The 14717-nt window shown below is 45.6% G+C and overlaps 1 protein-coding gene across 2 annotated transcripts in view; it reads right to left on the reverse strand.

The window, feature by feature from the left end:
* The window catches only part of LOC115660061 (cytochrome P450 27C1), a 51473-nt gene extending 37145 nt beyond the window's left edge, over window positions 1-14328 (reverse strand). The window contains exon 1 of one of the 2 annotated variants that reach the window (XM_030581090.1): window positions 13927-14328. In XM_030581090.1, coding sequence (XP_030436950.1) covers window positions 13927-14283 — 357 coding nt within the window. In that variant the 5' untranslated portion in view covers window positions 14284-14328. The remainder of the gene's footprint in view (window positions 1-13926) is intronic. The other variant, XM_030581091.1, reaches the window with a different exon arrangement.
* Window positions 14329-14717: the final 389 nt, after the last annotated feature.

Raw genomic sequence — 14717 nt, forward strand, 5'->3', positions numbered from 1 at the left:
CACCCCGCGGCGTAGCTGGTCTGCTTTCCCGGTTTGCTCTCTCGTTCCCCGAACCCCCGAGCAAGCAGGTCTCCTTCCCTGCGGTTTGCAGGGTGGTTCGGGGAACGCGAGAGCAAACCGCGGCGAAGCTGGTCTCCTTTCCCGGTTTGCTCTCGCGTTCCCCGAACCACCCTGCAAACCGCAGGGAAGGAGACCTGCTTGCTCGGGGGTTCGGGGAACGCGAGAGCAAACCGGGAAAGGAGACCAGCTTCGCCGCGGTTTGCTCTCGCGTTCCCCGAACCACCCTGCAAACCGTAGGGAAGGAGACCTGCTTGTTCGGGGAACGCGAGAGCAAACCGGGAAAGGAGACCAGCTTCGCCGCGGTTTGCTCTCGCGTTCCCCGAACCACCCAGCAAACCTCAGGGAAGGAGACCTGCTTGCTCGGGGTTCGGGGAACGCGAGAGCAAGCTGGGGAAGGAGACCAGTTTGATTACCAGAGGCTTCCTCAGGTATGCTGGGATACCTGCTTATTCCACGGAGGTCAAGAAAAGCGCTGGTAAGTGTCTATACTTGATTACCAGCGCTGGATCACCAGCGCTGGATCCTCTACACCCGAGACAAAACGGGAGTACGGCCAGCGCTGCAAACAGGGAGTTGCAGCGCTGGTGGTGCCCTGCAGATGTGTACACCTCCTAAGTTGCAGCGCTGTAACTCCCTCACCAGCGCTGCAACTTTCTGATGTAGACAAGCCCTGACATAGGTGCAGCCATAGTGGTATAGAGCCCTTATGCTAGTCTAGTATATTTTGTCCACCAAACTGGAATATACTAGCTATACTGGTATAAGCACTTTTACTCTGGTACAACTGCATCTATATAACAGGGTTTCTGCTGCTTGAATTGAACTATGCCAGCATAGTTAAGGAAGCAAAACTTTTAAGTTTAGACAAGGCTTTGTTGGTGTCACTCTGGCATAACCCTAGGTAACTCGGAAAGGTGATAGACCACAAGTGTCAATGAAGCCCTTCTGCTGTAGGCCTTAATAAACCAATGTTCCTCCATGTTAAACACTTTGTGTAATCCAGTGTAACCTAATGTACTAATAGCTGCAAAAATGTAGTATTGTTAGCTTTTGATTGTAATAGCCAGTTCTCTGCTGTAACACATTGAAGCTAGGCTAGAGCATGTTCAAGGTCGTTTTAAGATACTGTATACATGTCTCAGCAGCAGAGAGGGGGAAGTCAAAAGATTGACTGAAAAAGGATACTGCAGCTGGATGGGAAAGTACAGGGGAGTGAAAGATTAGCTAGTCAGCAAGAAAGTTTTGTAGTAAACAACTGGGATATAAAAGGAAGAAACTGCTTGTTTTAGGTGTGCAGGATCTGAGATTGTTACTTCTCCCTGGCACCTTATTTGAGCTCAAATAAATTTGGTTGTTTGCTTCTCCACCCTGGTGTGTTTATTGGCGCTTAAGCACTCTAGGCAACGAACCACTGTTGCTTGCCTCTGGCACTGCTGTGTCTGCAACAGTTTTTGGCGTCCCTGGGTGGGTTGAGGCGAAAATTAGCCTTGCCTGGATCCCTCCTGGAGGTCAACGGATCGCTGTGACGACCGACGCCCAGTGCACACCAGTGACTTCACCGGGGGCCTCGGCGGAGACGCGGTGTGAGCGACCCCAGAGGGCACAACGGTGCAACACGCTCAAATAGTGGAGAAGCAGTTGTGGGCGACGGTGTGGAACCGGTCCCGGGCGACGGTGAGGAACCGGTCCCTTGGATAAGGTAGGAACAGTCCGGTTGTCCGAACTTTCTCTGTTAGGATCTGGGGACGCCCAGCATCTACCTGCGACAGGGGGCAGGGGCAGAGCAAGGTGGGGAAGGCAAGGTGCTCCCCCCTAGAATGCATTCTGGAGAACTGGAAGGTGTTTGGATCGGATCCGTTATCCAAAAATAGGTTACAAAGGTTTTGTACAGTGGACTGGCCTCAGTACAAATTAAAGGGTCAGGAAAGGTGGCCACCTGAAGGATCAGTAAATTACAGTACAATTACTCCTGTTTTGTCAGTGAACAGGTAGGTTCTGAAACTGTTTGTATGAAAAGCTCTGGAAAAAAAAAAAGAAAAAAAAGAAAAAAAAAAGGAAAAAAAAACAAAAAAACCCAAAAACCAAACCGTAGCTCCTGTTCTTCCCCCGTCTGGCGGAGTGCAAGGATCCAAAAGCAGGTTAGGGATAGTTCAGGGACAAAGGAGGGACCTGTCTAGGAAGGCGAGACCCTATGTCCTAGTGCACTCTCTCCCTGTTGTGGCTGCAAAAAAAAAAAAAAAAAAAGGGGGCCAGTATGAGTGAATGTTACCGGAAGACGCCCAGAGTACCCTGTGAAGCAAAAGCTCGTGACCAGGACTACTCTAACGCAAGCCCGGTAACTAGTGGATCTTTAGGAGGTCTGACCCATGGTGGGCTGATTCGGCCTGGCATCGTCCGGTGAGGAAGCTACCTGGGTCTAGGAGTGTGTGTACCCATCTTCCCTCCCCCTTTCCTTTCCGTGTGGGCTACTGGCAGTCTGATCATCTCACTGGATGCAATCAGAGTAAGCGGCGCCGTCTCCCAGAGACTAGCCGACGCTCTTTGCTGAAGGGAGGTGTAGGAGGGTCGTGGCCATCCTCGTTAGCCTCTCCTGTGTGAGTACCCTGTAGGGAAAAATCCTTAGTTTATGAGCCGCTAGCGCGGACAGGGCACCCTCCCTGTGTGTGTAAGTGGAAAATGGGGGAGGGGCAGTCTAAACATTCCATCTCACCCCCTAAGAGTACCCCAGCATATTACATGTACGTACATTATGGTTCATCAACCTGCAGGTATTTAGAGAATTGGAATATTTACATGCGTGAAAATCCATCTAAACAATGCCCACTAGAAGGTACTTCAATCTAGATAAGATCATACTTCGAAGAGGAGCGTTTAATCACCAAAAAGCCCTGACACAGCATGAGCAAATTTGTCTATTGAGGAAAGGAACGGGTTAATTTAAAAATCATCTTGGCCCAGGGATGGAAGGGGTGGGGGTTGCTCTGCATTCAGAGTCAGGAATCAGCGCAGACTGTGCTTGGTGCAGGGAGGGGCTGCTTTCAGCCCCAGCTGGCTGTGAAAAAATATAGACAGAGGCGAACCAAAAGCAATACAAGTTACAGAACTGAGATTACATTTGCAAAGCTTAACTGTCCAGTAAGTGTGCCTTTGTGACCCTGGAGTCGGTGTGGCTTGGTGACACCAAAGAAGCCACAGGCAGCCGACCTGGACTGGAATCTCTGAAAGAGACGCCGCAGGAGATTCCAGGGTGTAAGAGAACAGCCCTCCCAAGAGCAAAAGCATGTTGGAAATTCTGGACAAGCTGTATACAGGATAATCTCCTGTCCACCTCTCCCCCTCCTCTGAACATTATACACAGAAGTGGCCAGTCTGGACGTACGTGTGTGGGTATGAAAGGGGCTTGGGGCATTAATGTTTTCCTGAGTAATGTGGGAGCGTTCCCAACACTCTCCGTTGTTGTTTTATTATTTTATTAATGAAGCTTTAAAATTCAGTTATATGGTGTGTTTTCTTTATCTTCCCCCAACGATCCTGTAGTGTCAGCCTGATCACCTGACATGAGGGATAGATTGGTAACAGAAATTTGTCACAGTTTGGTGAGCAATTAAGAATGGAGGAGCCCTGCAGAACTTACACCATCTATTTGTTTTACCCTTGTTATTTTGTGTTTGCTTTGCTTGGTACTGTTGGTGTTATATGTTGAGAATTGCATAAGTAAAAGTGAGCCCTAATAGGGTAAGGAAACACTATCTGGTTTTGGTTCTGTTCTGTTTAACCGGTTACTGTTGTTTTTCTGCTCTGTTCATTTGGATGTTAGGAGTGTGGGCGGAACTGAACCTCTCGTTCGTAATTCCTCCGAGTGGAAGCCATGTGTGCAAGAAAGCTCTGAGGTTGAACTGAGATCCTTCTGTCCCGTCCCCTGTAGCGGTCAGTGTATAGAAGTGGGAAAGTCTGGCTTAGACTGTAATTCCCTCTGCACTCTGTGTAATTCTCTTTTCTGTTTAAGTGTCAAACAGATGAATGAGTCTCTGGGTAAACCCTCTAAGAATAGTCCTTTAAATTATATGTTAAGTAACTGGCCTTTGCCCAATGGGCCATGTGTTTTTGTCCAGGTGACAAGCCTCGTGAAGGAGGACTTGGGTAGTCTTGTAAGTAAGAATGTTTAAGGGAAAAGACCAGGAAGGGTGGGGGCTAGTTGAGAAGCCCACCCTCCTAGCTAAACTGGTAGTGGAACAAGTTGGTGCCCATGGAAGGGACGGTTCAGCAAGAAAAGCAGGATCGGGCCCAGGCAGGCAGGCAACAGACAGAGAGATTGGAAAACAGGTTGGAAAACTTTAAGGGTGTAATGAAAGGAAGGAGTCAGTAAGTGTAAGCTTGGGGATTTCAAATACCTAGGACTTACTTGGAATGGTGATTTAAGTTGATAAAAGTGGCTGTTGGAAGACAAGCAAGTGATTTAAGGGAGAGTGAGAAGTTAACTCTGTAGTTGCTGGAGAAAACAGCAGTTGAACGTTGTAAAAATGCTAAAGAAAAAAAGATTTTTGGTGTCTGTGAAATGTTTGTAAATAAATTCAGGCAAAGAAATTATTGGATTGCAATCATTTGGTTTGTCTATGAACAATTTAGTTAAATTAGCTGAAGAATGTATACAGTGTTATGTAATTGAAAACCTGGGCTGCTTATGAAAAAAATACAAGAAAATATGGGGTAATTCATCTGTTTTTGCCTGAAGTCACCAAGGGTATTTGTATATTTCAAGTGATGATTGTCTGCCCAGAAAGGGTGGGTAGACCTCTTGTTTTTTTGTCTTTCAGATAATCAGAGAAAACTGATGCCAGCTGAACAGCATTCAACATACCATGCATTTACTGGCACAATAGAAATTATGTTTTGTGTTCTATGTTCTGTCTTGTGGTGTTTGTCTTGTGGCCGGAATTTTTGTGTTTAATATTTTTATAAAATAGTCTAGTTTAAAATCAAACAAAAAGGTTAAATTAAAATGCAGATACTTGATTTGTTCAATTTGGAATACAAAGTGTTTGGGTAAATCAGAAGAATGTAATATACTAAAGTCTAATGCATTTCCTCAAGGAAAAGAAACTTCATTGGTCAAACTGTTAATTGCAAAAATTGTTGTTAAAATTTGCATACCAACAGTCTTTGAAAGCAAGGACATGAAAAGTTAACCCACTCCCCATCTTGTATATGGGATCTTTCTGGCTACCTCAAATTTCTAGCCAGAGGGCTGGGGATGGTGGAAAGCTATTGGACTAGAGGTTAAATTTAATGAACTCCTCAAAGTGGGTGTGCTTGTCCTGGCTTGTTGCTCCAAAGCTCTGTAATAAGGTTATTTTAGTAAAAGGGTATGTGTGGCATATATTAAATAATAAGACTAATGTACTGTATAATGACAATGTTTATGTCTTCATTGTTGGGAAAAAGGTGTATAAGTAAAAAGTGGAAGTTTCCTTTGCAGGTTAAAAGAAGACAAGAAAGGAAGAAAAACAAAGCACAGAATGAGTTAACGGGGAAGAAAAAAAAAAAGAATTAGCTAGCAAGCTCAGGCTATAGATAAGACACTGACTCCATTCAAGGACACTGCTCACAGTTAAGACTTGGCTAACAACTAGGAAAAGGAGGGCTTGAATTTGCCCACACAGCTATGAGATCTGAAAAACACTGCCAGGCACTAATGAAATGTGTAAGTTTCTTTTCTCACAGGTAAAGAAGCGCTACCCAAAGACCCTAGCAGCCCTGCCACTCCTTGGAACCAGGAGACGGGATTGATGTAAAGGTCCACCGACGAAAGACTGCCTTGGCTCCATGCTGGAAAGGCCCTTAAGTCCCGGTGACTACCAACACTGCTGTGAAGTGCCAAAGACTGACTGCTTGGACCCAAGATTCTCACTGCAAAAAGACCCACTCCACATCGGGAGAATTCTCCTACTGATGATTAGCCTATTTCACCTTCTAGCTCCACTGTGCCTTTTGGACAGAAGGGAAAAAGTACAAGGTGACGTGCTAGTAACCTCTCCCTTATCCACTGACAGATCTACTGTGCCTTTGAATTTTTCTAGAAGAATCAAAACCATTACAGGGTTATGTGCTAGTAACCTCTGCCCTGTAGGATGCTGCATCACGACTGTTTTGGGAAAGAAGAAGGAACACTCGCTCCACTGAAATTGCCAAAGTCCAGGAATTCCTGACTAGAAAGGACATTAAGAACTGACCCTGGTGAAGAAACAAAGAATTATACACTGGTGGGAGGACATTTGTGGGACCCATGTTTGGGAATGTGGTATTGAATGGATTTTGGGGTTTATTCTACAGGCTGCACCCTGTGTTTTGGATAAATCCCTCAGCATATATAGCTCTCTCTAATTGGATTTTAAATAACAAGTACCCAAAAGTTTGTTCTGCTACTAGAAATTTTACCCATATTGAAACCATTCCAATGACTAATAATGTATGCTCTTAATGGGAATGCCTTTTGACAGTACCTGAGAATAGTTAAATAACAGGTGTATTATAGTACTACACCAAGAAAGGATGGTATTGAATATAACTGAGGCTGGGAAGGCATTGCAGTGGGATCTAGTATGTTTAGGAATTCGGGATTTCCTGAATGACCAGCTGATGGCCATTCGGAGTAATCTTGAGTATCAGACTTGGCCCACTGCCCTTACAGACGCATCAGGAATACCATCTGATCTGTGATTATGGAGACATATGTGGACACTTCCTGGGTGGAAGTGTGGCTTCCCAGGGCGGGGTGTGTGCCCTTATAGGGGATGAATACTGTACTTATGTCCCAGAAAGCGCACAGGATATTAACAAGCACATCCTGTCAGCCAAACAGGCTTTTGAACAGTGGAAGGCCCAGGAAAGGAAACCTACTATTTCTGATTCCCCGTGGGGCTGGTTGCTCAAACTGGAAAAACTAAGGGAAGGTATTGTTCACCTCCTGCTCACTGGTGTGGTGTTGTGTATCGTTACTCTTCTCTTGCTTGCTTGCTGTAAAGCACTCCAGCTCCCTAGAGCTTAATCACATGTTATCCTTTAAATGTGAGAACACTCAGACAAAAGTTTGTTGAGTATTCTCAAAGGAGGGAGTTGTTGGTGTCACTCTGGCATAACCCTAGGTAACTCGGAAAGGTGATAGACCACAAGTGTCAATGAAGCCCTTCTGCTGTAGGCCTTAATGAACCAATGTTCCTCCATGTTAAACACTTTGTGTAACCCAGTGTAACCTAATGTACTAATAGCTGCAAAAATGTAGTATTGTTAGCTTTTGATTGTAATAGCCAGTTCTCTGCTGTAACACATTGAAGCTAGGCTAGAGCACGTTCAAGGTCGTTTTAAGATACTGTATACATGTCTCAGCAGCAGAGAGGGGGAAGTCAAAAGATTGACTGAAAAAGGATACTGCAGCTGGATGGGAAAGTACAGGGGAGTGAAAGACCAGCTAGTCAGCAAGTTTTGTAGTAAACAACTGGGATATAAAAGGAAGAAACTGCTTGTTTTAGGTGTGCAGGATCTGAGATTGTTATTTCTCCCTGGCACCTTATTTGAGCTCAAATAAATTTGGTTGTTTGCTTCTCCACCCTGGTGTGTTTATTGGCGCTTAAGCACAGGGCCGTCCTTAGGATTTATGGGGCCCTACGCAGTATTATTAAACTGGTGCCCCTATGCCGGATGGCAGCCCAAGCTCACAGCCTGGTGGGGGTGGGGGAGGAGGGACTTGACAGCAAAGGATAATGAGATGCCTGGCCTGCCTCATGGTGGCGGAGAGTCACAGTTCCCCGCAGAGACTTCCATGCCCTCTCCCTCATGCAGAATGGACATGAAGAAAGTACCTAATTAAAAGCACTAAAATTTGGGAATAAAAAATGTCAGTCACAGGTTTTTTGATATGCCCTGAAGTTTGTCAGAGATTTATTTGCAAAAACTTCATAGTAAGGGTGAGTCAGCTGTCCTGGTGAATACAACATTACATATAATGGAATACATGATGCAGCTCTTCTCTGTTTTACATTTTCTTAATCAGCATTTCTAAGATGAATTTATATTTTAAATGTACTCAAATCTTAAGCCAGCATTCCAGATTACTACATATTTAACTCACTGAAACAGATACATTCTTTTAAATTAATCAGAGAGGTTTAGTGTGTTCGTAACAATGTTCATTGCTTTTAGAAAAAGGGAACAGTAATTTACTTTGTGTGATCATAACAAGAGACATGGTTATGAAATTTCAACAACTTTAAAAAAATATGTTTCCAAAGATTTTAGGTATAACAAGGATTTTGTCTTACTAAGGTACTGATTTTGCTGGAGGGTTCTTTTAAAACTAGTTCGTCGGATAGTCAGAAGTAAAGAAAGGGAAACTCTTTGTCCAGCTATCTGGAAGGGAAGGACTGTTGTCCCTTTAAGGGCTGTCTTCAGTGGGGGGAGAGGTGGTGAAGGGATGGACAGAAAGGACACAGGAAGACTTGGAAGCACTTTTTTTTTTTAACTATAGTAATTAAAATGTGTATTTTAGATAAGGGAGGTCTTTTGAAGGATTTATTTAAAAAACTGTATGTCTGAAGATCCACGCATTTAAGGCTAAAGATGATTGTGCATCTAAAACTCTATGCAAGCATTTTTTAGAAATGTGATTTTATAATCTTCACCAGCTCACTAATGAAATATTTTTAAAGCAAATTTTAAACAAAGGTCCTGTGGACTGACATGTTCTGTGTAAATATTACATTAATGCACAACTGTTTTTGTCAGTAACGTCAGAAACTGACAGTATAAAAATTTATTTGGGCATAAGCTTTTGTGGACATCTGATGAAATGGGTTCTAGTTCATAAAAGCTTATGCCCAAATAATTTGTTAGTCTTTGAGGTGACACAAGGACTCGTCCTTGTTTTTGCTGATACAGACTAACAGGACTACCACTCTGAAACCTGTCAGTATATACCTTGGGGTTGGCAAATGCCTGTTAAATGACTTTATAACCCCTTGAATGTCTCTTTAACAGTTTCAATGTTGTGCTAATAGGTCTGGCAGGCTGGAGGTTTTTTCACTTTTAACTACTAGATTCCCTCCCAAGGAAGACTCACTAGGCTAGAGCAGCCATCTGTGGGAGCCTGCAGGAAGGGTCAGAACAGGGATAGGAAAACAAGGGGGTTGACACTAAGACCCAGTGGTGCCCCAAATTTTCAGGTGCCCTACGCAGCTGCCTATGTTGCCTATGCCTAAGGACGGCCCTGCTTAAGCACTCTAGGCAACGAACCACTGTTGCTTGCCTCTGGCACTGCTGTGTCTGTAACAGCTTTATGAGCTAGAATCAGAGGGGTAGCCGTGTTAGTCTGGATCTGTAAAAGCAGCAAAGACTCCTGTGGCACCTTATAGACTGTATAGAGTCTGCTGCTTTTATGGACTAGAGTGCATCTGATCCCTCCACCTATAATGCAAGGAGTTTGGTCACTCCCCACCCAGTTGCTATTGTAAAGTCAGTAATCAAATTTGATAGAAAATGAAGTATATGCTTTAAATTTTGCCTTCTTCAGAGGTGGTGTCTTCAGAGGGCACACAAGTCCCTTCCCTACTGCAGTGGTTTCAGTGTCCGCTCACTCTTCTTCCTCTGAAGAGTGTAGAGCTCCTCTCTTCCTCTGAAGTTTCTCAATTCAAGATTTTCCCTTCTTTCTGCTCCATCCCTTTCTGGTCCCCTTCCCTCAATGTCTAACAACTCCACAACTTTCCTCTGACTGTCTCATGACCCACTGGATTTTGCCCCTTTCAGCTCTCCTGCTCCCCACCGTCTTGACTCCACAAGGGAAGGAGGGGACTCATATGACTGTTGCTTCCGCCACTGCTTGACACAGCACACCTTTTCTCCCTTCTCTATATGGTCCCTCACTACAGTCCCCACACAGCCTCTTTCCTCATGTAGCAAGAGCACAGAGCAGAAGCTAACAGAGAAACCAAAGAGAGTGTAACAAGGGAACAACCAGGGAAGAAAGAGAGGAAGTTTCAACGGCTGGTCTCTCACCTACCCAGCAATTAAGAGTGAGCAGGAAAGAAACAAAATTCTGAATTCAGAGTGGTGGCAGTGTTAGTCTGTATCAGCAAAAAGAATGAGGAGTATTTGTGGCACCTTAGAGACTCACAAATTTATTTGGGCATAAGCTTTCGTGGGCTAAAGCTCAGCAGTGGAAAATACAATAGGAAGATATATATATACACACACAGAGAGAACATGAAAAAATGGGTGTTGCCATACCAACTCTAACGAGACTAATCAATTAAGGTGAGCTATTATCAGCAGGAGAAAAAAACTTTTGTAGTGACAATCAGGATGGCCCATTTCAAACAGCTGACAAGAATGTGTGAGTAAATTAGCCTGGGGAAATAGTTTTTACTTTGTGTAATGACCCATCCACTCCTAGTCCTTATTCAAGCCTAATTTAATGGTTTCCAGTTTGCAAATTAATTCCAGTTCTGCAGTTTCTCGCTGAAGTCTGTTTTTGAAGTTTTTTGTTGAAGAATTGTGACTTCTAGGTCTGTAACTGAGTGAACAGGCAGGTTGAAGCATTCTCTGACTGGTTTTGAATGTTATAATTCTTGACGTCTGATTTGTGTCCATTTATTCTTTTGCGTAGAGACTATCCCTTTTGGCCAGTGTACATGGCAGCGGGGCATTGGTGGCACATGATGGCATATATCACATTGGTAGATGTGCAGGTGAACGAGCCTCTGATAATGTGGCTGATGTGATTAGGTCCTATGATGGTGTCCCTTGAATAGATATGTGGACAGAATTGGCAACGGACTTTGTTGCAAGGATAGGTTCCTGGGTTAGTGTTCTGAATCCTGACCTAGCAAAGCTGGATACACCACTGGAGAGCCCAGAATTCAGATGGAAAGCTATCCTCTGGGCAAAAGCCTGAGGTTAAGTTGTTTTGGGCAGCAGGGATTCCTATGGTGGGTGTAACTACTGCAGGAAAATTCTAAACCTATCTACAGTGACATCTCACCCTGTAGTGTATTGTAATAGACCATCCTTATGTGATGCCTAAAGTCAAATGTTATCTAACAAAAAGAAACAGTATTTTTTCAAGCAATAATTACTCTAAAGGGTCAATACCCTGTGTTACAAATGTCTGATTTTATACCAGGCATGAAAACCCATTAAGTCCTATCCCTGAAAAAGAAACACACACTTGTATTTTTCATACAGTTATTTTCTTGAAATGCAGGTGCTCACCCTAAAACCACTCGTCGGAGGAAGATGCAGATGGGAGGGTATGGAGCCCCAGCATAGGAAAGAGTGCCTGCTTAAAAAACAAAGATAGAGGAACTCCCTCTTTTCAAAAACACATTCCATAGGCTATGTCGGCAGCATGCTCTAATTATTGCAGGTCTCTCCTGCAGCTCCTGAGAACTGTGCAAAGTGGCACGTTGCAGGCTGGGGCCTATCAAACGCGAAGGCGCAGGGTATGGAGATGACAGGTCCCAACCCACGAGGCATTCCATCTTTGCTCTCTGACCCAGACAAATCAGATGATGGCCCATTGTCCAGGCTGCTTGTCCCACAGGCTAGACTGTAGGAGCCCTGGGACTTCTCTTTAGCCGCCCACTCCAGACACTGGTCCTCTCCCACCCAAATTAAGTACTGGCATCAGCATGTGGTGCTTCACCTGTCCTAGCTTATGTCATTGTTGGCCCACCTCAGAGTGGCTTATCATGTCTGAATGTGGGGCTTTAGTATGCACACAACGGTGTGCGCAACATGAGTGAGCACACAGGCAAGCTGTGGCCAAGGGGCCCCCAAGGCTGCAGTCACTCACTCCCCCCTCTCTTCTTAGAAGAATCATAGAATATCAGGGTTGGAAGGGACCTCAAGAGGTATCTAATCCAGCTCCCTGCTCAAAGCAGGACCAACCTCAACTAAATCATCCCAGCCAGGGTTTTGTCAAGCCGAGCCTTAAAAAGCTCTAAGGAAGAGATTCCATCACCTCCCTAGGGAACCCATTCCAGTGCTTCACCACCCTCCTAGTGAAATAGTGTTTCCTAATATCCAGCCTAGACCTCCCCCATTGCAACTTGAGACTATTACTCCTTGTTCTGGCATCCGGTACCACTGAGAATGGCCGAGCTCCATCCTCTTTGGAACCCCCCACCCTTTCAGGTAGTTGTAGGCTACTACCAAATCCCCCCTCACTCTGCTCTTCTGCAGACTAAATAACCCCAGTTCCCCCAGCCTCTCCTCGTAAGGCAGGTGCCCCAGCCCCCACTCAATTCTGTTGCCCGCCTGGACCCTCTCCAATTTGTCCACATCCCTTCTGTAGTGGGGGGCCCAAAACTGGGCACAATACGCCCGGTGTGGCCTCACCAGTGCCGAACAGAGGGGAATGATCACTTCCCCCATCTGCTGGCAATGCTCCTACTTCTCCCCCACTACAAGGAAGCCTCCTCCCCCCACCACTAGAAGGGGGGCAGCCCCTCCCCCACTACAAGGAAGCCTCCTCCCCCCACCACTAGAAGGGGGGCGGCCCCTCCCCCACTACACAACCACCCCATCCCACACATGGGGCCCGTTCCCCCACTGTCTGCCAACAGGGGGCGCCGGAGGGAGGGCAGCTGTCTCGGGGAGCCGCGCCATTGGCTCCCTTCCGGCAGCGCGAGCCCCTTTGGAACGTTGGGGGCCCGCGAGGCGCGACCGTTGGCTTGGTCCCCCCCCACCCCCATTCCACCTCCAACTTTGGCGCGCGCGCTGCCACACGCACCCCCCCCCCGACCGCCTCAGAAGGGGTGGAGGGAGGGTTTCAAATGACCCGCCTGCGGCTGAGGGGGATGGCTGTGTAAACAGCGCAGCAGCGGCAGCCCCGCCAGCCCGCACGCATTCAATACACAGCCAGCGCGGTCATATGCACATAAACCGGCCCCTGAGGGGCCCGATACGTGAAGGGTCTGCACGGGGGGGGGGGTGCGAGCGAGGGATTGTTGAGACAAAATGGTCTCTCTGAGGGAGTTCTGGGGAGACGTAGGTGAAAAAAAGCTGAGGGAACAACCGCCCCGCAACGTGCTGTACGGCCCAATTGAGCCCACAGAGACACGTGCGCACCCACAGCACAGTGTGGACGCTGCCCCAAGCCTCAGGGAGGCTGCGATTCAAATTTTCATTTCAAGTCAGAGAAATTCTGCCTTGTGGTGTTGACACTGTCTAGTCCTGGAAATGGAGAGAGTTGGTCGGTTTTCGGTAAAATCTGAGGGAAAATCCTCTCGTGTTCCTCAAAGGGGGAAATAAGCACCCCTTGCCATGTATTAGGATGGCTGGATTTCTTCAGTCCTAGGTGTAATGTTAAACAAGTCAATCGTGCCAACCAAAACCCCAACTGAAGTTGAAAAGACGGGTAGCTATCGCCCGAAAAGGGAGGAAGATGCAAAGGCAGTCCCACGAGATGCTGGGTTTCTGGGTGATAGAGAAAACCCTCATTAGATGAGAGAGTTGGGGAAAAAAAACCACAAGAATCAGCCAGAAATCTGTTCTCACTAAAGCAGATTCTAATGCATTTTTTGCAGACTGTCGTCTATGGCTGAAAAGCAGCTTTTAAATCGTCTTCTCTGATGGAAAGAAAGCAGAAAGCAAGGGTTTAACACTAACACGCCAAACACTAAAACACTAATTAAATGAAGATTGAATGGGGAGAACACGGATCTGTAAACAAACACCCAACTCTATCATAACAGCACCAACACGACGTTGTAACGACAAGCAGGATTAACTGGATCAACTTGTTAATTAAGCAGCTACTTTATTTTTAACTGACATCCTAGAGTAAATCAAAACATTATTTTGACTAAATTGTACCTGGATTTCATGAATGCGACCAAAGCCGTCCTTCCAGAAGAACTCAACTAGGTTGGAGAGGGTTTTGGGTCCAGGCATTTCTTGCAGGCTCTTCACGTTGCAGTGGTGGTGTTGAGTGGGTTTTAAGAGTCCCTCTTCCCCCTCTGAAACTGCCACCATCTCTTCCTCTTTGTCCTCTGCTGCTGCTGCTGCAGCTGCTGTTGTAGTGTTATTCTGCACCTCCAAAGTCTGGCTGCTAGAACGTTTGGTCAATTGGTGAAACCCACTAACAAAAATCACACGAAAAAAGCAACTCCTTTTCTCAGGCTCAAGCGCCTGTTTGCAGCTGCTGTTCAAGACTTTGGTGAAAAGAGACATTGTTTTCTTATATTCAGTAAAAACTCTATTTTGTTTCTGCAGCCGCTTTTTATTTGATTGCCGTTTCTCTTCTGCTTTAACTTGCGCAAGCGGCACGTCTCCAATCTCTTAATGCCTGAGCATCAGTTTACACAGACCATTATTAAAGGCTCCCTCCCCTAAGACGGGAAAAGGGGTGGTGGTCTGGAATGAGACTTGAATAAAATGAGCTTATTGTTTTGTTTAATTCAAATCCGATCAATTTACTAATTAAGCCTGCTCTGAAGCAACCAAGGTTTAGATTCCACCCTTCCGCTCCCTGTTTTGGCAAAAATCTCTCATGGATTACAGTTTTCTCATTCATTAAAAGGTGGTGGTAAGATTAGTAAATGATTTTTTTTTCCTGAAAGCTAGCATTTCCACCTTTCAGCAAACACTAAGTTCTTTTAATAAAA

This window comes from Gopherus evgoodei, chromosome 11 (genome assembly GCF_007399415.2).
Source record: "Gopherus evgoodei ecotype Sinaloan lineage chromosome 11, rGopEvg1_v1.p, whole genome shotgun sequence".
Lineage (NCBI taxonomy): Eukaryota > Metazoa > Chordata > Testudines > Testudinidae > Gopherus > Gopherus evgoodei.